Genomic DNA, 26,729 nt, shown 5'->3' on the forward strand with positions numbered 1-26,729 from the left:
TCATCCAGAGTGTTGGGTCTTGCGTCTCTCAACTTTCTCTTCACAATATCCCACAGATTCTCTATGGGGTTCAGGTCAGGAGAGTTGGCAGGCCAATTGAGCACAGTAATACCATGGTCAGTAAACCATTTACCAGTGGTTTTGGCACTGTGAGCAGGTGCCAGGTCGTGCTGAAAAATGAAATCTTCATCTCCATAAAGCATTTCAGCCAATGGAAGCATGAAGTGCTCCAAAATCTCCTGATAGCTAGCTGCATTGACCCTGCCCTTGATGAAACACAGTGGACCAACACCAGCAGCTGACATGGCACCCCACACCATCACTGACTGTGGGTACTTGACACTGGACTTCAGGCATTTTGGCATTTCCTTCTCCCCAGTCTTCCTCCAGACTCTGGCACCTTGATTTCCGAATGACATGCAAAATTTGCTTTCATCAGAAAAAAGTACTTGGGACCACTTAGCAACAGTCCAGTGCTGCTTCTCTGTAGCCCAGGTCAGGCGCCTCTGCCGCTGTTTATGGTTCAAAAGTGGCTTTACCTGGGGAATTCGGCACCTGTAGCCCATTTCCTGCACACGCCTGTGCACGGTGGCTCTGGATGTTTCCACACCAGACTCAGTCCACTGCTTCCTCAGGTTCCCCAAGGTCTGGAATCGGTCCTTCTCCACAATCTTCCTCAGGGTCCGGTCTCCTCTTCTCGTTGTACAGCGTTTTCTGCCACATTGTTTCCTTCCAACAGACTTACCATTGAGGTGCCTTGATACAGCACTCTGGGAACAGCCTATTTGTTGAGAAATTTCTTTCTGGGTCTTAGGGTACCGTCACACTATACGATTTACCTACGATCACGACCAGCGATATGACCTGGCCGTGATCGTAGGTAAATCGTAGTGTGGTCGCTGGGGAGCTGTCACACAGACAGCTCTCCAGCGACCAACGATGCCGAGGTTCCTGGGTAACCAGGGTAAACATCGGGTAACTAAGCGCAGGACCGCGCTTAGTTACCCGATGTTTACCCTGGTTACAAGCGTTAAACTAAAAAAAAACAAACAGCACATACTTACATTCTGGTGTCCGTCAGGTCCCTTGCAGTTTGCTTCCCGCACTCAGTGACTGCCGGCCGTAAAGTGAAAGTGAAAGCACAGCCGCTGTGCTCTGCTTTCACTTTACGGCCGGCAGTCACAGTGCGGGAAGCAGACGGCAAGGGACCTGACGGACACCAGAATGTAAGTATGTGCTGTTTGTTTTTTTTTAGTTTAACGCTTGTAACCAGGGTAAACATCGGGTAACTAAGCGCGGTCCTGCGCTTAGTTACCCGATGTTTACCCTGGTTACAAGCGAACGCATCGCTGGATCGCATCGCTAGATCGCTAGATCGGTGTCACGCACACCGATCTAGCGATGACAGCGGGAGATCCAGCGATGAAAGAAAGTTCTAAACGATCTGCTACGATGTACGATTCTCAGCAGGATCCCTGATCGCTGCTGCGTGTCAGACACAGCGATATCGTAACGATGTCGCTGGAACGTCACGAATCGTACCGTCGTAGTGATCGAAATGGTATAGTGTGACGGTACCCTTACCCTCTTGCTTGAGGGTGTCAATGATGGCCTTCTTGACATCTGTCAGGTCGCTAGTCTTACCCATGATGGGGGTTTTGAGTAATGAACCAGGCAGGGAGTTTATAAAAGCCTCAGGTATCTTTTGCATGTGTTTAGAGTTAATTAGTTGATTCAGAAGATTAGGGTAATAGGTCGTTTAGAGAACCTTTTTTTGATATGCTAATTTATTGAGACAGGTTTTTGGGGTTATCAGGAGTTGTATGCCAAAATCATCAGTATTAAAACAATAAAAGACCTGACAAATTTCAGTTGGTGGATAATGAATCTATAATATATGAAAGTTTAATTGTAATCATTACATTATGGTAAATAATGAAATGTAACACTATATGCTAATTTTTTGAGAAGGACCTGTATACATAGAATGTGTACATGTACCTTTGTTATTGTATGTGTTTATGAGTTTTGTTTGACCCTTTGTGTTTTCTGAAAATTTATTTAAAAAATTATTGGTTAAAAAAAAACCACAAAGGTCACAGAAATAACTTGATACTGACAAAAGTAACAATAACTAAAAAAATCTATTTATATAATTGCCTTGTAATGTTTTAATTTCCTGTTCTGTCCAGATGTCACCGTATCCCAAAATTCCAAGCGGAGGAAGTTCACCGACCGCCATATTGGAACACCCAAGTGATGGGTGTCTCAATATGGAAACTGCTGCTGGTACCAACCTATTGCACCAGTGGAACACCGTCGCACCACACACACACGCACACACACTCTATGTGCCGTACGAAACACTCTCACTCACATTCACACTCTCACATTCACACTCACATTCACACACACTCACACTTTCACACTCGCATTCTCACACTCATGCAGCCTCTTGCGTGGTACCACCACCGGAACACCGTCACGAACACGCCGTCAGGATCACTGACTGATGCCATCTTTGTACAGGAGGAGTGCATTCGCAGTTTTAATGTGACCGCCGCTATCTGCACAAAGATAAAGGCAGTCTGATTTACTGCACCTGCGTGAATTACGCGCAGGTGCAGTGAATAAGGTCTCTTTCATTTCACACATCAGTTTTTTGCCATCAGTCGCAATCTGTCGAATTTTGAAAAAAACGGATCCAGCGACTGATGCCGTCTCATAGACTTGTATTAGCGACGGATTGCGAAGGATGGCATCACGTTTGCCAGATCCAAAAAATGGATCCATCGCATCAGTTTTTGACAATCTGCGACGGACCCGTCGAGCCAACGGATTGTGACTGACGGCAAAAAACTGATGTGTGAAAAGGGCCTAATTCTGCTGATCCCGGCGGCAGATGCGCGACGTGTCTACAGGCAGAGGAAGTCGGTCACATTAAAGGGGTGTTCTCATGAACGAAAGTTCATTTTAAAAATTGACTAACCGTGTACGAAGCATACCACGTCTCCTGGGCAGGGGAGAAAGCAAAAGATAATACTAACATTACAGCAGGGGATCACAGTGTATTCATTTTGTGAGGTAAAATATTTTACTGACTGTTTTTAAAAAATATTTTACCTCACAAAATGTATCCTCTGCGATCTCCTGCTATAATGTCAGTATTGTCTTTTGCTTCCTCCCCTGCCCAGGAGCTGTGCTATGTTTGGCACACGGCCAGATACAGACAATTTTTAAAATTAACTTTTGTTTGTGGGAAAATCCCTTTAAAAAGAAAATATCAACGACAACATGGCTCCTCATAAAACGTACGCCAATGAGAATGAAAGGAAAGCAGCAAAGGCACAACGTCAAAGACAACAAAGGCTAAATGAGACTCTTGAAGAGCAACAGCATCACTGGGACAAAAACAATGCATATAAGTGTAGCCATCAAGCACATGAGTCCCCTGATGCAAAAGTCATTAGATTATCACAGGATGCCAATAGGCAACAACAGCGGCACATGCCTGCCCCCATCGTGACATTACCACCCTCCTGATGCGATAGCATTGGGCCTCCATCTAGTCTATGATAATGAACAAATGAAAGTCAGATATTGCTTGTCAACCATACTTCCATAGAATTAAAAAAAAAACTCATGAAATAGGCCTGGACAGAAATGATGGTACCTTTAACTTAATATTTTGTTTCACAACCTTTTGAGGCAATCACTTCAATCAAACGATTCCTGTAACTGTCAATGAGACTTCTGTACCTCTCGACAGGTATTTTGGCCCACTGCTCCAGAGCAAACTGCTCCAGTTGTCTCGTGTTTGAAGGTTGCCCTTTTCAGACTGCATGTTTCAGCTCTTTCCAAAGATGCTCAATAGGATTGACATAGACTCCTTTAATAATCTCAATTAAACCATACTTACAACCTCGCCTAATTCCGCCGAAGCCCTCGATCTCCTGTAATAAAAGTAAAATAAAAAAGCAACAATATACCATACCTGTTGGTCGTTGTCTCCCACGCTGTAATCCATGTCTGGAGAATAAATAGTTTTCAATCTGGACGGTGCCAAGATGCAACCATCCCGGCTGAAAACCACTGGTGAATGAGCTGCTGGGAGCGCAGCTTGAGTGACTAGCGGTGATGTCACTGAGGCTGCGCTCCCAGCTGGCCTAAACTGCAGTGACCTCTGGACCGTGGGAAAATGCCAGTGATGAGGTCAACACAGTCCGAGCTCACAGTCTTCACAGCAGATCAAGTTGAGAATTTTTCACCATAACCATCCCAAAGAGTATGATGGTCACCACAATAAAATAATGTACCCCCCTAGACCTCCAGACAGTGTAATGTTCACCACAGCCACCCCACACGGTATGATGTCCACCACAACCACCCTACACAGTAAGCTGGTCCCTCCACAGCCACCCCACACCGTATGATAGATACCCTATGCACTATGAAGATCCCCTATAGCCCCAATACTCTATTACAGTCCTTTACACATCTCCCTATATAGTATGATGGTGATGGTACACATCACAGCTCCCTGTATAGTATGATGGTCCACCTCACAGCCCCCCATATTTTATGATGGTCCCTCCAACAGCCCCCTATATAGTAAGATGGTCCCCCCCCAACAACTCCCCTTATAGTATGATGGTACATCCCACAGCGTCTTAAATATTATGATGGTGCACTTCCCATATAGTAAGATGATTCACCTAATAGCCCACTTTAGTATGACAGTCCACCTCGCAGTCTCCCATATTGTATGGTGCTCCACCAGACATCCCTTTATATACTATGATGGTCCAACTCACAGCGCCCTCTATAGTGTGATGGTCCCCCACAACCTCTCCCCCCCCCCAAAAAAAAAAAAAAAAATCCCTATACTCACATAATCTAGACGTCTCATCCTCTGCAGTGGCTGCCTCCGGCAGATCACAGGCACAAAGGACGCCCGCAGCCTGCTGGGGCAAGTGACGGAGTCAGCGACTTTGTGCAGCATCAACTGTTAACAAAATTGGCATCTTGAGGATGCAGATTCTAATAACAATGTAGCAGACAAGGCGGCCCACAACCTGACAGGCCCTTCTGGCATTTCTAGAATTGCCAGATGGCCAGTCTGGCCCTGGGTCACATTATGGGAACATTATAAGACGATATTCTGCTCTTAGGTGTGATATATTGCATTTATGTAACCTCATGGATGGATGCATGTTTGCACTCACTAATTTCATTGTGTTTCCTTTCAGACCATAATGAACACTGCCAAAGGTATGTTCTTCCATACTTTCTTACTTGAGTCTCATCAGAAACAGGACACATTTCTGCTTAACTGCTATTTTTAAGTATGACTTTGTATTTTTTCTATAGATCAGACTGTGTCACAGTCCCCCACTAAGAAGACAGATAGTCCAGATATGATGAGAGCAGGTAAGTGGATGTCAGACCAAGCTAGCAGGGTTTGTAGCCTCTCACACCGTGCTGGGCATTGCTTGGCTTTCTTAGCATTCAGCAGCAAGGCATGGCTCAGCTCTTCTGAAGTTAACATGTAATCTGGAGACAAAAGCTGTACTTTGATATGTCATACTATGGCGCAGCTTACGATTTTGACACTGAAACGGGCATTGATATCCAAGCAGCATGCTTGGCTTTTTTTCTGTCCCTATAGCTGAGGCTACACACAGACTTTTGCTTGTGACATCTCATGACAGTGGCAGTCGGCAGGCCAACACCGTGCGTGAGACTTGCATGTATAATTCACCCTAGGTCTTCCTTCTTGATATTTTTACAGTTTCAGGCTAAATGTATTCCCATGACCTGCGACTGTTGCTGCCATGATACAATAAGTCTGTATGTACCCTGAGCCTTCTAGAGACCTTGAGCAGATCGCTTCTCTCTCCATAGAGAACAGTAATCTGTATGTAATCCATTATACTTGAATACATGATGGATGATTGGATGCGTATGGGAAAAAGTAGAATCATGTGCAAGGAGCCTTACTTAGGAAGAAATAGAGGAAAAAATAGCTATTGTGTTACATACCCAAAATTGTTAACACAAAATCGCTGCTGCAGTTACATTATAGGCTAAAAATAATAGGCTAAAATAATAAATACATTCAATTTCAGCAATGGTGATATCAGCCTAACAGCAAGATGTGGAAAATAATATCTTGCATTTACATTTCTCTTTGAAAATGTTTTACTTTGCTGATTACCATAAATTAATGATATCGCTAACATCATATAATGTTATTAGCATGTTAGCAAGACTCCTTACACCAGCATACTGCTATCCTGCAATGACGCCTAACCATGCTGATCACAGTGTGCTGCTGGTGCCCTTGGTTTCCTCACAGCATGAATAACATCCTACGCCAGGGATTAAGCCAACTGGAGAAAATGGCCTTTACCCCTGCTATCTTCCTGCTTCGCTAGTCTCACTTTACGCTCACTCCCTCCTGTATCTAGCGGCCCTTGCTTGCTGCCCCTCAGCAGGATAATGGGAGGGAATGAGGGGTATTGTGAAATCTAATGTCTCTGTCCTGTTTGTGTCCCAGCAATGTACTCTGTGGAGATTACAGTAGAGAAGGACAGAATCACAGGGGAGACTAAGGTCCTCTCTAGCAACACTGTGCTCCCTCAAGAGTACCCCATGCAGGGGGTCAAGGTGTATGAAGATGCACAGAAAGGTAGGGTTCTCTGAAAGGCAAGGTGCTTTATCCTCGAGAAGACATTTTCAGTAGCAAACCTTTGATCATGTCATTGAATGATACGGTTATTTTTCCCTGTACATCAAGTTATGAACAGTCGGCCATACTTTGGTGTTCTGGAGTTTCTGTGGCTTGTGAGCTTTTATTTCAGCTCTTTCTCTGAATTTTTCTCTTCCACTTCTTTTTGTTTCTATAAATACTGTGACCAAGGAGAGAGAACATATGCGGCACTCACCCCAAGATAGCAGTGAAAATTGTGGACTTTATTGGAGAAGATTTGTGAAGTACATCCGTCAGGACATCAGGTATATAGGAGGGTGCGGTATTGGAGTACGGCCGACGGCCGTTTCGCACTCTAAGTGCTTCGACGGGTCCAAATCTTCCCCAATAAAGTTCACGATTTTCACTGCTATCTTGGGGTGAGTGCCGCATATGTTCTCTCTTCTTGGTCACATATGGACTTTCGTTTAGCATTTGGTATGCAGAGCACCACAACCCTCAGCATTCGTGAAGCCTGACATTCAGTTGTCCGCTATCAGTCCTGCCTGTTGAATTTCTTATTGCTCTAGTGCCATCCTTTCTCTTATACTTGTTGCGGTTATTCTATAAATACTGTGCTGTTTTCTTTCAAGTATCTTATTTAGTGATGAGCGAATATACTCGTTACTCGGTGATTCCCTAACAACCAGGCAACCCCCACATGTACTTATGCTGGCTAACAGATGTAAATCATTCAGCGGCGGTGATGAAAACTAAATCTCCGAGCCCTAAAAAGTACTCGGAGGACCCCGAGCGTGCTCGAGAAATCTCGAGTAACGAGTATATTAGCTCATCACTAATCTTATTCCTTTATACTTTCTGTATTAAAATAGTAATTTTCTTCACATTATATTGTCCTGTATGTCACATACAATGGTGGTAACTTTACAATGTAATTATTGTATATGCTTTGGGACCTCTGTCTTAATAATAATAATAATAATAATAATAATAATCTTTATGCTCAATCTCTTCATGAGCAAATTATTTTCCCTCCGTCCTGACCAGGCACACTTGTGTTTTAGGCTATGTGCACACGTAGGAAATGTGGTGCAGAATTTTCTGCACTAAATCTGCATCTCCTGGCAGAATCCGCAGGTGCGTTTTTTATGCGTTTTTTTGTGCGTTTTTTATGCGTTTTTGTGCAGTTTTTTGTGCAGATTTTACCACTGCAGATTTCTATTGATGGAGGGGTGCAGAAACGCGCAAAAGAAGTGACATGCACTTCTTTGAAATCTGCAGCGTTTCTGCGCAGATTTTTCTGCACCATGTGCACAGCTTTTTTTTTCACATTGATTTACATTGTACTGTAAATCACAGTGCAGTTCTGCAGCGTTTCTGCACTAAATCTGCATCGTGTGCACATACCCTTACAGTACATGCACTTTTAGGCCATGTTCACACTTTGCGGTTTTTACCGAGGAACCGCGGCGATTTTTCAGCTGCGGGTCCGCAGCAGTTTCCATAGCGTTTACAGTAACCTGTAAACCCTATGGAAACCGCTGTGCACATGCTGCGGGAAAAACCACGGGGAACGCAGCGGTTTACATTCCGCAGCATGTCACTTCTTTGTGCAGAATCGCGGCGGTTCTGCACCCATAGGAATGCATTGATCTGCTTACTTCCCGTATGGGGCTGTGCCCACCATGCGGGAAGTAAGCGGATAATGTGCGGGTGGTACCCGGGGTGGAGGAGAGGAGACTCTCCTCCAGGCCCCGGGAACCATATTTGTGGGTAAAAAAAAAGAATTAAAATAAAAAATAAAGATTTACTCACCTATCAGCGCTGCACGCGGCCGTCCGGTCTCAGGTTTGCTATGCGACCAGGACCTGCGGTGACGTCGCGGTCACATGACCGTGACGTCACGAAGGTCCTTCTCGCACAGCATCTTTGGAACCGGACCGCCGCCTGCAGTGCTGAGGAGATCGGGACGTCAGGGGGTGAGTATATCATTATTTTATTGCAGCATCAATAGTAGGAGTAAAATCCCGCAGCGGAACCCGCAGGACAAAACGTGATAAATCTGCAACCGCAGCGGGTTTGCCCTGCAGATTTATCAAATCCGCTGCGGGAGAACCCGCAGGGACCCGACGCTATGTGTGAACATAGCCTTAAGGGCTGTACATTTTTTCTCATTCTGATATTCAAATAATTTTTGCCTCTTTTTTTGATGCACGGGGCATTTTAACATATTACATTCTTTTTATTGCTGTATTCTATTGTAACTGGATCTGGTATGTTAATGCCAGTTACAGGGGAATTTCAGCTGCCTGCCTGCATAGCAGAGATAAGTGGGTCTCCTGGGACCCAGCAGCTGCTGTCTCCTCCTTAAACCTAGGGTTCACAGGTTTACTGGATCTAAAGGAGGTGGCACAGTCAGTTCTCCCTAAGGCTACTTTCACACTAGCGTCGGAATCTCCCCGTCGCAATGCGTCGGGCAGAGATTCCGACGCTAGTGTTTGACGCACTGCACAACGGGTGCAGCGGATGCATTTCTCCGGCGCATCCGCTGCCCTATTGGGAGGTGCGGGGAGGTGGGGGCGGAGTTCCGGCTGTGCATGCGCGGTCGGAAAAAGCGGTCCGTCAGGAGCAAAAAACGTTACATTTAATGTTTTTTGCTCCCGGCGGTCCGCCACAACATGGCGCAACCGTCGCACGACGGTTGCGACATGTGGCAAAGCGTCGCAATGCGTCGCTAATGTTAATCTATGGGGCAAAAACGCATCCTGCAAACAACTTTGCAGGATGCGTTTTTTGCCATAAACGACGCATTGCGACGTCTGGCAAAAAACGCCAGTGTGAAAGTAGCCTAAAATGTCAATTGCCTCTTTAGAGAGGAAGAGGACTTGAACTTTATAGCGCCACCTGTTGGAAGCAGCAATCCTAAAAGTCACTATTAACCCTTTAATGAGTCTTGCAATGTGACTTAGGATAAAAGCCAAATCAGAATCGCAATTCACAGACAGTGTTTCGAGCTAATGGCCCTCAGTATGGCCCTAAAGTATGAGAACTGATTTGGCTAAGTGAGAGGCTCTGGACGGAGGTCTGGGGGGTAATGTTTCCCCTTCTGGAGAGTAACATACCTATTCTGGCATGCCAAGGTAGGAAGGCTTCATATTGCAAGACTCATTAAACAGTCAATAGGATTGCTTCTTCCAACATAATAGGATTGCTTCTTCCAACAGGTGGCGCTATAGAGTTTGAGTCCTCTTCGTCTCTGAAGAGGTAATTTGCATATAACATTTCCCAGAGAAGCATTGCACGGCAAATAAGCCTCCTTACCTTGACATGCCAGATGCGGTATGTCACTCTCCAGAAGGAGAAACATTAACCCTTAAACCACAGTCCATTGCCTCTCAGGTAGCCAAATCAGTTCTCTTACTTTGCACTGATAAGGGCTGATAGCATGAAATACAATGTCTGCAAATTTAGATTCTGATTTGGCTTTTATTCTAAGTCATTGCAAGACTCATTAAAGGGTCGATAGTGACTTGTAGGATTGCTGCTTCCAACAGGTGGCGCTATAGAGTTCATGTCCTCTTCCTCTCTGAAGAAGCAATTTACACAGTGAATAAGCCGACTTTCCTTGGCATGCCAGAGCCTTATTTTACTCTCCAGAAGGAGAAACGTTATCCCTTAGACCTCAGTCCTAATATGTCTACACAAGTGCTGGTTCATTGCTCTTTGTACAGTGATCCAGGAGGTCAGCATGGAAATAAACCATGTTCATCTTCTTTCTGGGAATTCTGGCTGCATCTCATAGTCGGCTTCTTGCCCCCACAGCTTCATGATCTTGTACAAACTGCTTACATTGGATTGACGTTCCAGGACATCAGTGCAGGGTAAAGTGTTGACTGTCTGAAAGTCTAAGAGCAGTCAAGAGGTAGTTAAACGACTGCTTTGATTTTGTGCCTGTCTACAATATACTATGTACTTCCTCATTATCTCTTTACTTTGTCTACAGTTGTACATGCAGTGAGATCAGAAGTTGCAGCTCCCAATGATACCGTTCACCAGCTCAGTTCCACAGAGGTTGAGGATCTGATCCACAAGGCAGAGGAGGCAACCCTTAGTGACATTTCCTTGACATCAGATGAAAAAACCTCAATCCAAAGAGCATCTCCTCGAAAGGAAATCCCCGGTGTACAGGCTCGACCTCCTGAGACACCATTGGGCCCAGAGCAACCAGTAACCATGATTTTTATGGGCTACCAGAATGTGGAAGATGAGAATGAAACAAAGAAGGTTCTGGGTTTGGAAGAAGCCATCACTGCGGAATTAGTTGTCATTGGTGATGGTGAGCCACAGCCAGCTGTTGATGGAGAAGTACCAGAAAAGGCACAGCACCCTCCCAATGGTGCTCCTGTAGAACCTCCCAACAAGAGCGAGAAACCAGAGACCAATGACACAACAGCACCCAAGAGTGGAGAGCAGGATCTAACTATGAAGAAACAGAGATGCAAGTGCTGTAGTGTGATGTAAGCAGATGAAGTTAGGGAAAAGGTGTGCCTTTCCTCTAACCATCGTATACCATAAAGCCTGAAACTGGAGGTTGTACTTTACCATTAATTCTGAATGGAGAGCTATTACCCCTAAGCCTTTAGTTTATAAAAGGGGTACTCTTTCTATCCACCGCAGCCTTTGAGGGAGACCCCTCCATGATCCAAAACTTTAACGGTTGGCTCTTTTCTGCTGTATACAGAACTCCTTATAAAATCTGAGAGCAGATTATCCTAATAATCCACAAGCATTGTGGGTAATATTCATGCTATTCTGGGTTTGTGAGCTCTCAGACTAGGAAGGAGACTTCCATTTGCATCAACTTCAGATGTATTAGAGGAGCATCACACAACTAGCAAGTGTTCATTCTCCTTGGCTATATTTGCTTCTGGTATTTCCTTCTGAAGAATCTGCAGCTCTCTCTATATATTATCAAAGCTACTGCCATTTTGTATCAAGTAAAATCATCCTCTGACAAATCAAGTAGATGCCCCCTATTTCCTCTACCTCCTATGATCACTTTTATAACCACCAACCTGAACTGTTTAGAGGAAGTCTAAGAAGATCTAAACTGTAGGTTGGACAGGAAAACAAATTGATGAATTAAATGGTGGGTACATGTAGGATTTTTCAGCTGAATGTGTTACAACACAGGACAATTCAGGAAATGATTCGATGAAAAGAAAAGAGACAAGGTCAACGAGTCTGGAATAAATTGCAGGTTTTGAGAACTTCAGCAGGTTTACATTTTACGATACACTTGAACAACAGGAATCGGAACAAGCAATTTAGTTTGCCCATTTTATATATATATGGAAGAACAGATATTAACTTCCGACTGAAACAGAATTACCATTGACTTCAATAATGACCTAAATGTTGTATTAACCCCTCATAAAGATGTCGAGTAATGAAAGCTTAAACTGATTAATTGCAAAATTCTCTCCATTTTCGGTGTTTAGCGCGTACTACTATCCTCGTGTTAGAGTGCCTGTGTAAGGTCTGACCAGTCATTTGGAATGTGCTCCAGTGTGTGATCAGATTATTGTTACAAGTATAGTCATTTGCATTGATTTTTGTGTTTTATTAAGAGTTAAGTCCAGAGATGTGATATGAAAGTGCAACTTTATTTTTTTATCCCTTAGCTACTGTATATAATTTAATATTCTGCAAAACATTGTAATGATGTGAATAGAGAGTTGCTGCAGGTTCTACTGTTATGACCTTGACTTTCACCTTCTAGCCTTTTATCTATGACCCTTGTATGTTAACTGTGAACCCTATAACCCTGGCTGACTGTGTACCCATAGTGCGGGACATGGAGCTGGGTGGAGCCAGTGGGCCCCAGCTGGACCTTCAGTATATTGGTGCCTCTGTCACTTGCTCTGCCTGCCTGAAACCCATATCCAAACCTCCCCTAATTACATTTCAAATGTAAAACATAAAAAAACAAGTAAATAAATAAAATATGTCATTTAATCTCATGCTGCACCATGGTTTATGTCCGAATGACTGAGAAAAACGCACACAGATCTTACACAGCTTAAAGGAACACAACCTAAAATTGAATTAAGTAATCTGAAAATAATCTCACCCACAGTACTAGTAGTCTGCAGCATTTTTTCATGTTTCTGAAATCTTGAAGAGAACACAGGGTTAATCTGCTGATCTTCTGATCTGGGAATGAGCAGGGTTTATAGAGGTACTGTTAACACAGGTCAAAAGTGGGCAGTTTTTGCTCTTATTATATACAGTCAAAGCCAGAAGTTTGCATACACTATATAAAAAGACACATACAGTACATACCAAAAGTTTGGACACACCTTCTCATTTAAAGATTTTTCTGTATTTTCATGACTATGAAAATTGTACATTCACACTGAAGGCATCAAAACTATGAATTAACACGTGTGGAATTATATACTTAGCAAAAAAGTGTGAAACTATTGAAATTATGTCTTATTTGGTAGGTTCTTCAAAGTAGCCACCTTTTGCTTTGATGACTGCTTTGCACACTCTTGGCATTCTCTTGATGAGCTTCAAGAGGTAGTGACCAGGAATGGTTTTCACTTCACAGGTATGCCTTGTCAGGTTTAATAAGTTTGATTTCTTGCCTTATAAATGGGGTTGGGACTATCAGTTGTGTTGTGCAGACGTCTGGTGGATACAGAGCTGATAGTCCTACTGAATAGACTGCTAGAATTTGTAATATGGCAAGAAAAAAGCAGCTAAGTAAAGAAAAACGAGTGGCCATCATTACTTTAAGAAATGATTGTCAGTCAGTCCGAAAAATTGGGAAAACTTTGAAAGTGTCCCCAAGTGCAGTGGCAAAAACTATGAAGTGCTACAAAGAAACTGGCACACATGAGGACCGCCCCAGGAAAGGAAGACCAAGAGTCACCTCTGCTTCTGAGGATAAGTTTATCCGAGTCACCAGCCTCAGAAATCGCAGGTTAACAGCAGCTCAGATTAGAGACCAGGTCAATGCCACACAGAGTTCTAGCAGCAGACACATCTCTACAACAACTGTTAAGAGGAGCCTTTGTACAGCAGGCCTTGATGGTAAAATAGCTGCAAGGAAACCACTGCTAAGGACAGTCAACAAGCAGAACAGACTTGTTTGGGCTAAAGAACATAAGGAATGGACATTAGACCAGTGGAAATCTGTGCTTTGGTCTGATGAGTCTAAATTTGAGATTTTTTGGTTCCAACCACCGTGTCTGTGCGATGCCGAAAAGGTGAACGGATGGACTCTACATGCCTGGTTCCCACCGTGAAGCATAGAGGAGGAGGTGTGATGGTGTGGGGGTGCTTTGCTGGTGACACTGTTGGGGATTTATTCAAAATTGAAGGCATACTGAACCAGCATGGCTACCACAGCATCTTACAGCGGCATGCTAATCCATCCAGTTTGCGTTTAGTTGGACCATCATTTATTTTTCAACAGGACAATGACCCCAAACACATCCAGGCTATGTAAGGGCTATTTTACCAAGAAGGAGAGTAATGGGGTGCTACACCAGATGACCTGGCCTCCACAGTTACCAGACCTGAACCTAATCGAGATGGTTTGGGGTGAGCTGGACCGCAGAGTGAAGGCAAAAGGGCCAACAAGTGCTAAGCATTTCTGGGAACTCCTTCAAGATTGTTGGAAGACCATTCCCGGTGACTACCTCTTGAAGCTCATCAAGAGAATGCAAAGAGTGTGCAAAGCAGTCATCAAAGCAAAAGGTGGCTACTTTGAAGAACCTAGAATATAAGACATAATTTCAGTTGTTTCACACTTTTTTGTTAAGTATATAATTACACAAGTATTAATTCATAGTTTTGATGCCCTCAGTGTGAATGTTCAATTTTCATAGTCATGAAAATACAGAAAAATCTTTAAAGGAGAAGGTGTGTCGAAACTTTTGGTCTGTACTGTATTCATGTCCATTAGCATTACCATAGTTATTATTTGCCAAATGCCAGAATAATGAGCGAGAGAATGTTTTAAGGCATTTTTATTACTTATTGCAAAGTCAAGTCAAACATTTCATTAGTATTTGATACCATTGCCCTTAAACTGAATGACTTGGGTCAAACATTTGGGATATCCTTCCACAAGTTTCTCACAATAGTTGGTCAGAATTTGGGCCAATTCCTCATGGCAAAACTGGTGTAACTGATCCATGTTTGTAGGTCACCTTGCTTGTACCTGACTTTTCAGCTTTGCCCATACATTTTCAGTTGGATTAAGATAAGGCTTTGTGATGGCCACTACAAAACATTGACTTTGTTATCCTTAAACAACTTTGTTACCATTTTGGCGGTATGCATCGGGTCATTGTTCATTTTGAAGACCAATTTCCACCCAAGCTTTAACTTCCTGGCTGATGTCTTGAGATGTTGCTTCAATATAGCCACATAATCTTTTCTCACGATGCCATCTATTATTGTTTTAATGGCATTTTTATTACTTACTGCAAAGTCAAAAGTTTACATACACTAAGATTGCTATGCCTTTAACCCCTTCTCCCCAAAGCCTGTTTTCAACTTCCTGACCAGGCCATTTTTTCAATTCTGACCACTGTCATTTTATGCGGTAATAACTCTGAAATGCTTCAACGGATCCTGGTGATTTTGACGAAGCTACACATGGTAGCGATATGCGTAGGGACACCCCACACGGCCTCTTATTGCCTATCTGGCAAGTATGAAATTTGCTTATATGCATGCCTACTGATGTTATATGTAAACTTTTGACTTTGCAGTAAGTAATAAAAATGTCTGAAAACATTCTCTCTCTCTCATTATTCTGACATCTGACAAATATTTATAATTATGGTAATCCTAATTGACCTAAAATAGGAAAGGTTTATTCTGATTTCATGTCAGATATTGAGAAAAACATGCAGATGTGTCTTTTTATATAGTGTATGGAAACTTTTGGTTTCAACTGTAGTTCCATTGGTAAAAACAATAAACATCAGAACTAAATGAAAAGGCCCATTCCCCCGGAATCTTATATATACCTTATATACTCGAGAATAAGCCGAGAATTTCAGCCCATTTTTTTAGGCTGAAATGGCCCCTCTGAGCTTATACTTGAGTCATACCCAGGGGTCGGCAGGGGAGGGGGAGCGGCAGCTGAGTAATAATACTCACCTGCTCCTGGTGCGGTGTCCCTGGTTCCCCGGTGCCGGCAGCCTCTTCCTGCAGTAAGCGGTCACATGGTACCGCTCATTACAGTAATGAATATGGACCCCACTCCCATGGGGGTGAAGCCGCATATTCATTACTGTAATGAAGTGTACCATGTGACCGCTCACAACAGGAAGAAGCTGCCAGAGCCGGAGAACCAGGGACACCGCGCCAGGAGCAAGTGAGTATAATGCAGTGTGCGATATTCACCTGCTCCCTGTTCCACCGCCGGCCGCCACTGCGTCTTCCCCGTCCTCTGCAGTGACACTCAGGTCAGAGGGCGTGATGACGCGATTAGTGTGCCCACTGCCCTCTGCCTGAACAGTCAGTGCAGAGGACGCAGAAGACACTGCGGCGCCGATGGTGGAACGGGAAAGGTGAGTATAGCAAGTACTGGGGGCCTGAGAGGTGAGTATGTCATTTTTTTTTTAATTACAGCAACAGCAAATGGGGCAAATGTATGTATGGAGCATCTTATGGGGCCATGTGCAGCATTATATGGGGCAAATATCTGTATGGAGCATCTTATGGGGCCATGTGCAGCATTATATGGGGCAAATATCTGTATGGGGTCATGTGCAGCATTATATGGGGCAAATATCTGTATGGAGCATCTTATGGAGCCATGTGCAGCATTATAGGGGGCAAATATCTGTATGGAGAATCTTATGGGGCCATGTGCAGCATTATATTGGTCAAATATCTGTATGGAGCATCTTATGGGGCTATAATCAGCATTTGTGGAGCATTATATGGGGCAAATGTGTGTATGGAGCATCTTATGGGGCCATAATCAACATTTGTGCAGCATTATATGAGGCATATTTTAATATGGAGCATCTTATGGGGCCCATCAAACTGTATGGCCCATTATATGGAGCGTATTTTGTATGGAGCATCTTATGGGGCCCATCATGAACTGTATGGAGCGTTATATGGGGCTCCTGATTCAATATGGATATTCAAAAACACATAATCCACTGATGTCTCAATTAATTTTACTTTTATTGGTATCTATTTTTATTTTTGAAATCTACCAGTAGCTGCTGCATTTTCCACCCTAGGCTTATACTCGAGTCATTAAGTTTTCCCAGTTTTTTGTGGCAAAATTAGGGGTCTCGTCTTATACTCGGGTCGGCTTATACTCGAGTATATACAAGTATATTTAAAAAAAAAATAATAATATACTCTGGGGAACAGCGGGAATAAAATATGAACAAAAATTGTCCTCATTTGACCTGATGACAGGTCTTCTTTAACAATGTTTCTGTTCTACTGCAGAAAGGCAACACTCCTGCTGAACCCAGTTGTCTTATGTCCACACACAAGATTGGGAGCAGGAGTAGGAGAAATTATTGATTTCCTGAAACACATGAGTATTTTTTTCCTATTTACTTTTCAGTTTAAATTTCAAAAGGATTAGATTTATCGAGTAATTCAGAAACATTCAAACTCCATTGTACCACAACTGGAACTAAATTAAAATTTGCACACACAAATAGTTATTAAAATATACCTATTAAAAAAGATAATTCACTCCCTAAAGTCCCCTATCATTCCGGATTGTTGTATTAGTGTTGCCCTGGGTTACGATCACCAGTAGTTTCGATCCTAACAAGGTGAGTTCTGCTTATCTTTGTTTTGTGCGCCAAGAACATGTAGTTTTTAAAGGGAATCTGATACATGCTGCCCGATATTTGTGCAGCTGGTATCAGGCACTGGCTGTTCGGTTTTAGCCCTGTATGTTTGAATCTGAAATGCTGCAATGTCATACTTTAAAGAGGACCTTTCTCCAAATTTTTCATGTTTAACTGGACCTGCAGAGTGTAATAAAATGTTATTTGTTTTTTCTCCACTCCGCTGTGGAGATATTAGAAATTGAAATAATTGGCACCTAATGAATTCATTTTTGTTAAGTCGAAGTGGGTGTTTTCAGATAGTTTTCACTGTGAGTGTGTACATCAGTTACCTTTGAGTAGCTCAATCATAAGAAGGCAGCAACACCAGCTCCTGCATGATTAGAAAGTATAACTGAGTTTAGCGTCTCATTACAAAACCTTCAGCTCTCCTCCTCTCATAGCACTGTCACTCCTATCTTCACACTTCACCCCTGAGCACAACAAACATAAGTGTGACTCATCTCCACATAGGCAGTGTGGAAGGAGGGGCAGTACAGCAGAGCTGACAATTCTATGAGAGCTGACAGAAGGATTTGTAATGTGACACCGCTAAACCCAGCTGCACATTACAATCATATACAAGGTTAAACCAGGAAATGAGGGTTATATCCTTACATCTCACACACTGAGAAACCTGCCCTAACAGTACCGTTACACTAAACGACTTACCAACGATCACGACCAGCGATACGACCTGGCCGTGATCGTTGGTAAGTCGTTGTGTGGTCGCTGGGGAGCTGTCACACAGACAGCTCTCTTCAGCGACCAACGATCAGGGGAAAGACTTCGGCATCGTTGGAACTGTCTTCAACGATGCCGAAGTCCCCGGGTAACCAGGGTAAACATCGGGTTACTAAGTGCAGGGCCGCGCTTAGTAACCCGATATTTATCCTGGTTACCATTGTAAAAGTAAAAAAAAAAAAAACAGTACCCTGCGCTTTGTAACCCGATATTTACCCTGGTTACAAATTAACACATCGCTGGATCGGCATCACACACGCTGATCCAGCGATGACACCGGGTGATCAGCGACCAAAAAAAGGTCCTGATCATTCCCCAACGACCAACGATCTCCCAGCAGGGGCCTGATCGTTGGTCGCTGTCACACATAACGAGATCGTTAGCGGGATCGTTGCTACGTCACAAAAAGCGTGACGTTGCAACGATATCGTTAACGAAATCGTTATTTGTGAAGGTACCTTAAGCTGTTGTTGGGCGTGTTCTTCTTTTCCGTGATTGTTTATGTCTGCTTTTGATTCGTTAACATCATACAGGGAAAATAAATACACGTCCCCAATGAAAACTATTTAAATACACCCACTTGGACTTAACAAAAGTTAATTCATAATGTAACAAATACTTCAATTGCTCATATATCCACAGTGAAGAGGCGAAATGAAAGGAAAAAAAGTTTCATTCCACTCTGCAACCGCTATTGCATCCTTTGTCCCGTTCAACATGAAAAATTTGGAGAAAGGTCCTCTTTAATAGCCGCCTGGGGCCAAACTGCACAGGAGGCTTGTTGGAAAGGTGAGTCTCTTGCAGGTTCTCCCTGCCCGCCTCCAGTGTCTGACAAACGTCTCTCCTTGTATGCATGTATAGGGGATGACCTGTCACATCAGGGGAGTGGGCAGAGAGAAACTGCCGAGGAGTAGTCTGCTGTGCAGCTCAGTCCCCAATAGTATTCAAAGTACATTTCTCTCTGCAGTGTTTCAGAGTAAAACAAATTAAGTATTGAAGCCAGTGTCTCATTCATGCTGCTGATTACATGTGTTAGCTGTCAGCTTCTCTTTAATGACAAAGTGGTGGTCAAATTATCCAGAGAGCTGGGTTGCCCATTTATTCAGCTACACAGATGACTAAACCACATTGGTGCCAGTTTTGGCAGTAAGGACATGAAGAAGGTATGATTCATTTACACAAACCGACTGACGGCACTAAACAAGTTGTTGACCAATGGTTATTTAAAATCCTGTTTACACAGACAGATCTCTCGGATGATGAGCACTGAATGATCTCCAATCCTGGGCTTTCTCCCTGCCGACCGATTCACCATCTTTTCGGTTGGTGGATGAGTTTTTGTGACGCTGGAGTATGGAGATCCTGATGGCGTCTCCCTGGCTGAGTCTAGACTCTGAAAAATTAAGCAGGGGGGTTGGCCGGCTAAGGAGTACTGTTCAGAGTTTAGGAAATGGGCCACTGACACGCAGTGGAATGACTCTGCTCTTAGAAGTCATTTCTATCAGGGTCTGTCAGCTAGGCTACAGGAAATTCTGGTGCAGTATGCTACTCCTGGTCGTTGGAAGCCGTCACGGCCCTTGCTATTTGTGTGGATAGACTCCTCAGGGAGAGACATACACCGAATCTGCTCCTGTTGTTCTTTCTAGGGAGAAGGACACACTGAACAGACGGATGAGTCTCTTCACAACATGGTTGCCTGTGGTTCACCGTGGGATGGGGGCATATATCTACTGTGGTCTTACAGGTCATTACATCAATGTCTGCCCATCTCACGCCAAAGTATGTACACCATCTCAAAAGGCACATCCCCCTGGTCGTGTGGAGGAAGATGACCAGGGTGTTTATATTTCCTCCATCTTTTCGTCTCAGTGTATCATTCCTGCTGAAGTGGTAACTGAGACTGTACCGATGCTTGTGGATAGTAGAGCGGGAGTCAATTTGGTGGATTCTCAGTTTGTCCAGACCCATGGGTAGGATGCTGGCGAGACCCCTTAGCATTCAGGCAATTCACTCTGTCCCACTCAACCAGGGGAGGGTAACCCAATTCATACATAATATAAACTTGCGTATAGGGACTCTTCATGCTCTGTTGTGCTATGTGCTGGAGGGTATGCCAACTCCCATTGTCTTAGACCTTCCTTGGTTGAAGAAACAACCCGGTCATAAATTGGCGGTCTAGGGAAGTAGTCAGCTGGGAGCAGTCTTGTAAGGACTCCTGCCTGGAAGCTAGGATCTCTGCCATCCTTCTCTTACCTATCCCTTCATCTACGGAGGGAGCATCTGAGTTGCTGCCAGGGAGTAGGGGCAAGACTCAACCCTCACCACAAGTAAACACAGAGTCTCGGAGTCCTCTTAGGAGGAAGGGTCAGGGGAGGGTGGTGATGCTGTACGTAGTGAGGGTAAGAGTTTGGCGACATAGTGGAACAACTCTGCTGTCAGTTCCTCAAAGAGTTCACCATCCTGTGGCAAATGCATGCGTGGAAATAAAATTCTCCTGTGTGTGCATGAATACATGTGGGTGTCCACCAAAAGCATCAAGTACGCAACTGGGAGCTGGAGTTCTAGGGTGATCGGGCCATATCGGCTGTCAGCCATTCTCAGCCTGGGGACTTTCCAGCTGGAGTTACCCCCAGTAATGCATGATGCATGTACACAACATATTCCACAGGTCGGCGCTCTGGCGATTTGTTGCTCCTCCGGAGCCTATGTTATTGCCATCTCCATTGGGCTGCATTTGCCATAAACCTGACGATCAGATGACTGCAGAGGTGAACTCTAGTGGATGGAGGCGTCCTCACCATATGTCCTTTCCGGTGAGGTCCGGTGTTGAGGGACCAGAGGCCCCTCATTGAAAGGGGAGTACTGTCATGATCCATTTTTGGATTCGTGGCTGCTCTGGTTCCACTCTGTTTTAATTGTAGCTTTTTTCCTTTCAGGACCAGCGTTGGTTAATGTCAGTTTTTCCCTCCCTGGCAATCTACTGCAGTTGCAGAGTTGCTGGGTCAGCTGATGTGGGTGTGACCACTCCGACCATCCTTTAAATGGTCACCTGATGCATCAGCTGACTGTTGTTTTTCTATGAAGACCAGCAGTGCAGGGTCAGACTCGGTTTTGAGTTCAGGTGGTGTCCATCCTTCATTCCCTATCAAAAGGACCTTCCTCTCCCCTATACCATCACGTTGTGTGTGTGTCATGCCCAGTGGGGTCATTACATATTTTGTGACAGATACCTTGGTTGATGAAATCTGTCTTGTGGTTGTTTAATCTTTATTTTCAGTTAATGATAGGCTTGTGCTTCGGGGCGGCCTGTGGGGGGTCTTCATGCGGTGCTCTGTTTATGTATTCATTTGTATGGCTTCTGACAGGTCACTGATCCCTCAGTGACCTGCTCCCTATTTTACATAGTGAATATTTTATATATTGAGAAAAAAACCTGCAGCATGATTGCATGTGTATTGTGCAGTTCATTCTTTTATATCATGTGTAGTGCAGCGGTGTCCTCACTGTGCAAAGATGAGGTAGTGACCCAAGAAAGTTCAAAGTAAACGTAGCTTTAAAGTCCAAAACTTGCAAACAAAGCCAAAGGTATCCTCCGGATCGCAGCTGGGAATCAAGACAGTCCCTAAATGCGTCCGGTTGCTGAGGGTGATCGCACCAGCGTATTATGCTGTGTGCCAGTAGTTCGCTCTGCTTGGTTCTGTGTCCCCTCACACAGGCTGAGCTTTTGCGGAGCCTTCTCTTCTGCATCTTGTAAACTTCACACTGACACACCCAACCCTCTGCTGCAAGTGTTTTTACCAAAAACCTGTGGCCGTATGCTACATGGAAAACCCGGGAGGGAGGAAACGGACCGCCCCACTACCTAACTGTAGTTCATTTAAAAAATATAAGCCCATGGCAGGTTTTCCTAAATCTGCTTTGGATAAATTGCTTGCCCAAGACCAACACTCACTTTTAGGGCTCATACCCATTTATGCGAGAAACTGACAAGTGCAATCCGATAAAAAATCGGATTGCACTCGGACCAATGTTATTCAATGGGTGACATCTCATTTTTTTCTCAGCTGAAATCGGACTGAGAAAAAAATCACAGCATACTGCGATTTGTTGCTTATCTCGGACGAGACTCGCCAATGCAAGACAATGGATGTGAGAATAAAATGCTCAGCACTCGGACCATGCATTTATATTACATAGATAGATAGAAGAAAAGCTGGTAATTCATTTGCCGTCTTTTGTAAAAATCTTCAGGAGCCGACAAGACAGGAGACATGGTTTACATACAGTAAATCCATGTAGAACAGCTGTAGATATATAGATGTATGTGATCAATACAATTAGTACAGTGTTTGTGCAAATTACTGGACATGTATTTAACCCCTTTGTGACCTCCGACGGGATAGTACGTCCGAGGTCAGAAGCCCCGCTTTGATGCGGGCTCCGGCGGTGTTTTGAACAGCTGACATGTGCCCGTAATAGGCGCGGGCAGAATCGTGCCTATTACGGCACGGTAGTTAAATGCAGACAGCGGCATTTAACTACCGCTTCCGGCCAGTCGGCCGGAAATGATCGCATCGCCGACCCCCGTCACATGATCGGAGGTCGGCGATGCTTCTGAATAGTAACCATAGAGGTCCTTGAGACCTCTATGGTTACTGATCGCCGGTAGCTGTCAGCGCCACCCTGTGGTCGGCGCGCACAGCACACCTGCATTTCTGATACATAGCAGCGAACAGCAGATCGCTGCTATGTAGTAGAGGCGATCGCATTGTGCCTGCTTCTAGCCTCCCATGGAGGCTATTGAAGCATGGCAAAAGTAAAAAAAAAATTGAAAAAAATATAAAAGTTTAAATCACCCCCCTTTCGCCCCATTCAAAATAAATCAATAAAAAAAAATGAACCTACGCATATTTAGTATTGTCGCGTTCAGAATCGCCCAATCTATCAATAAAAAAAGCATTAACCTGATTGCTAAACGGCGTAGCGAGAAAAAAATTTGAAATGCCAGAATTACGTTTTTTTGGTCGCTGCGACATTGAATTAAAATGCAATAACGGGCGATCAAAAGAACGTATCTGCACCAAAATGCTATCATTAAAAACGCCAGCTCGGCACGCAAAAAATAAGCCCTCACCTGACCCCAGATCATGAAAAATGGAGACGCTACGAGTATCGGAAAAAGGCGCAATTTTTTTTTTTATTTTTTTTTTAGCAAAGTTTGGAATTTTTTTTCACCACTTAGATAAAAAATAAGCTAGTCATGTTAGGTGTCTATGAACTCGTAATGACCTGGAGAATCATATTGGCAGGTCAGTTTTAGCATTTAGTGAACCTAGCAAAAAAGTGAAGCAAAAAACAAGTGTGGGATTGCACTTTTTTTGCAATTTCACCGCACTTGGAATTTTTTTCCCATTTTCTAGTACACAACATGGTAAAACCAATGATGTCGTTCAAAAGTACAACTCGTCCCGCAAAAAAATAAGCCCTCACATGGCCAAATTGACGGAAAAATAAAAAAGTTATGGCTCTGGGAAGGAGGGGAGCGAAAAACGAACATGGAAAAACGGAAAATCCCACGGTCATGAAGGGGTTAATTAATAAACAATTATTGGGAAAAAAAGGTTTGGGCTCCCGTGCAATTTTAAAAACTAGGAGATGGAAAGTCAGTGACTGGGAGCAGATGTTTATAGCATGGGAAGGGGGTAATACCCATGGAGCTTCCCAGGCTATTAATATCAGCACACAGCTGGATAATTAGCCTTTATTGGCTATTAAATTGGGGGACCCCCCAAAAAAACTATTTGGGGTTCCTCCATAATTAATAACCAGCAAAGGCTATGCAGACAGCTGCGGGCTGATATTAATAGTCTAGGAAGGGACCGTTGATATTGGCTCCCTTGGCTAAAAACATTCAGCATTCAGCCACCCCAGAAAAGGCGCATCTGTAAGATGTGCAAATTCCGGCACTAACTAGCTGGGGGGGCAATAACCATGGTAAAATAGCTGATAGGAAACCACTGCTAAGGACAGGCAACAAGCAGAAGAGACTTGTTTGGGCTAAATAACACAAGGAATGGACATTAGACCAGTGGAAATCTGTGCTTTGGTCTGATGATTCCAAATTTGAGATCTTTGGTTCCAACCACCGTGATTTTGTGCGACACAGAAAATGTGAAAGGCTGGACTCTACATGCCTGGTTCCCACCATGAAGCATGGAGGAGGACTTGTGATGGTGTGGGGGTGCTTTGCTGGTGACACTGTTGGAGATGTATTCAAAATTGAAGGCCTACTGAACCAGCATGGCTACCACAGCATCTTGCAGCAGCATGCTACTCCATCCGGTTTGCATTTAGTTGGACCATCATTTATTTTTCAACAGGACAATGAAGACAATGAACCCAAACACACCTCCAGGCTGTGTAAAGGCTATTTGACCATGAAGGAGAGTGATGGGGTGCTACGCCAGATGACCTGGCCTCTACAGTCACCAGACCTGAACCCAATCGAGATGGTTTGGGGTGAGCTGGACCGCAGAGTGAAGGCAAAAGGGCCAACAAATACTAAGCATGTCTGGGAACTCCTTCAAGATTGTTGGAAGACCATTTCCGGTGACTACTTTTTGAAGTTCATCAAGAGAATGCCAAGAGTGTGCAAAGCAGTCATCAAAGCAAAAGGTGGCTACTTTGAAGAACCTAGAATATAAGACATATTTTCAGTTGTTTCACACTTTTTTGTTACGGGGTAAGTATATAATTCCACATGTGTTAATTAATAGTTGTGATGCCTTCAGTGTGAATTTACAATTTTCATAATCATTAAAATACAGAAAAATCTTTAAATGAAAAGGTGTGTCCAAACTTTTGGTCTGTACTGTAAATCTACCTATACTATGTGTATATTTCTATTCTATCTATTCTATTCTAACCTATTCTATTCTATACTGTACGCGGCATCTTCCGGTTTTTAATCTCTCTATCTCTCTATATATATGTTTTGAAGATTATTTGGTTTCAAAACGATGCTTACAGTAATGTTCTACAATACGATTTTAACATGAGCTTTTACATAGAGAGAACTGCTGTATGTAAAAGCTCATTGCATACAGATGCCATATGGATGTCACACTGTTACTAGATGTGTGGAAATCGCATCCTCGAATTGCAAATGGATTCATACAGATCACTGTTCGGGGAACATTTGTTTGATTCTCGGCCGTCAAAATCGGACCGATTTTTTTGTACACTAAGTGTGACTCCAGCCTTATCTGCATTGCAATCACAGCTATGCCTGCGACTGCAGTGCACTCCCGCGACCTCAATATGCTTCTTTGCAAATCTTAGGGGACACATGCTGACCCTTGCATATGATCCCGGTCACTGCCTCACACATGACATTAATAAATTCATAAATAGTAGTGAGCGATACCTTCTGATATCCAGAAGTATCGGTATCGGATTGGATCGGCCGATATCCAAAAAATATCGGATATCGCCGATACCCGATACAAATGCAAGTCAATGGGTCACAAATATCAGAATGTAAATAAGCCCTTTCTGTCCTTCTACATCCTATTCCGGAGGGGGGAAGAGTGTGGGCGGTGCGTGGGCTGACACTGCGCGTCTGTGTTTGCGGGCGGGTCTGTGCGGGCCTGCCGGGGCTCTGTGCGGGCTGCTGGGGCTCTGTGCGGGCCTGCTGGAGCTCTGTGCGGCGTGCCGAGGCTCTGGGCAGGCTGCCGTGGCTTTGTGCGGCGTGCCGGGGCTCTGTGCGGGCTGCCGGGGCTCTGCGGCGTGCCAGGGCTTTATGCGTGCCTGCCGGGGCTCTGTGCGGCGTGCCGGGGCTTTGTGCGTGCCTGCCGGGGCTCTGTGCGGCGTGCCGGGGCTCTGTGCATGTGTGAAGGCATTGTCTGATGGGACTACAAGTCCCATCGGACGATGCCTACTACAGTGACAGTGATTGACATATTAGCCAATGATGGAACAGTAGTAGTCCCATCATCTGGCTAATGTGTTGAATGAAAAAAAAAAAAAAACACACATACTACATACATACTACATACATACATACAATACATTCATACATTACATACAATACATACATACAGACATACAGTACATTAAACATAGAGTTCATACTCACCATTACTTGTCAATTTGTTCCCCGAAGCCAGTGTCATCTGTAAAAAAATATGAAAATAACAAACAACCAATATACTCCCTGTCCGCAGAAATCCACGAGTGTCCCACGATGATCTCCCGTGGAGAACGGCAGCATCAGCTGATACGAACACTCTCCTGGGGCTCCAGGAACACAATGACGGGAGGAAGGTATCCTTACGCACTGTATTCCTGCACCGCTGTAAAAAAAATAGTCCCTA

General features: G+C 44.0%; 2 protein-coding genes across 5 annotated transcripts in view; both read left to right on the forward strand.

The window, feature by feature from the left end:
* Positions 1-12,735, forward strand: part of PALM (paralemmin) — a 245,994-nt gene extending 233,259 nt beyond the window's left edge. For 2 of the 4 annotated variants that reach the window (XM_069767837.1, XM_069767838.1), the window contains exons 6-9: positions 5,250-5,271; positions 5,371-5,430; positions 6,560-6,691; positions 10,716-12,735. In XM_069767837.1, coding sequence (XP_069623938.1) covers positions 5,250-5,271; positions 5,371-5,430; positions 6,560-6,691; positions 10,716-11,233 — 732 coding nt within the window. In that variant the 3' untranslated portion in view covers positions 11,234-12,735. The remainder of the gene's footprint in view (positions 1-5,249; positions 5,272-5,370; positions 5,431-6,559; positions 6,692-10,715) is intronic. The other 2 variants (XM_069767839.1, XM_069767840.1) reach the window with 1 other exon arrangement.
* The window catches only part of MISP (mitotic spindle positioning), a 602,516-nt gene that overhangs the window by 430,735 nt on the left and 145,052 nt on the right, over positions 1-26,729 (forward strand). The window lies entirely within an intron of this gene.

This window comes from Ranitomeya imitator, chromosome 1, assembly GCF_032444005.1.
Source record: "Ranitomeya imitator isolate aRanImi1 chromosome 1, aRanImi1.pri, whole genome shotgun sequence".
NCBI classification, from domain to species: Eukaryota; Metazoa; Chordata; class Amphibia; order Anura; family Dendrobatidae; genus Ranitomeya; species Ranitomeya imitator.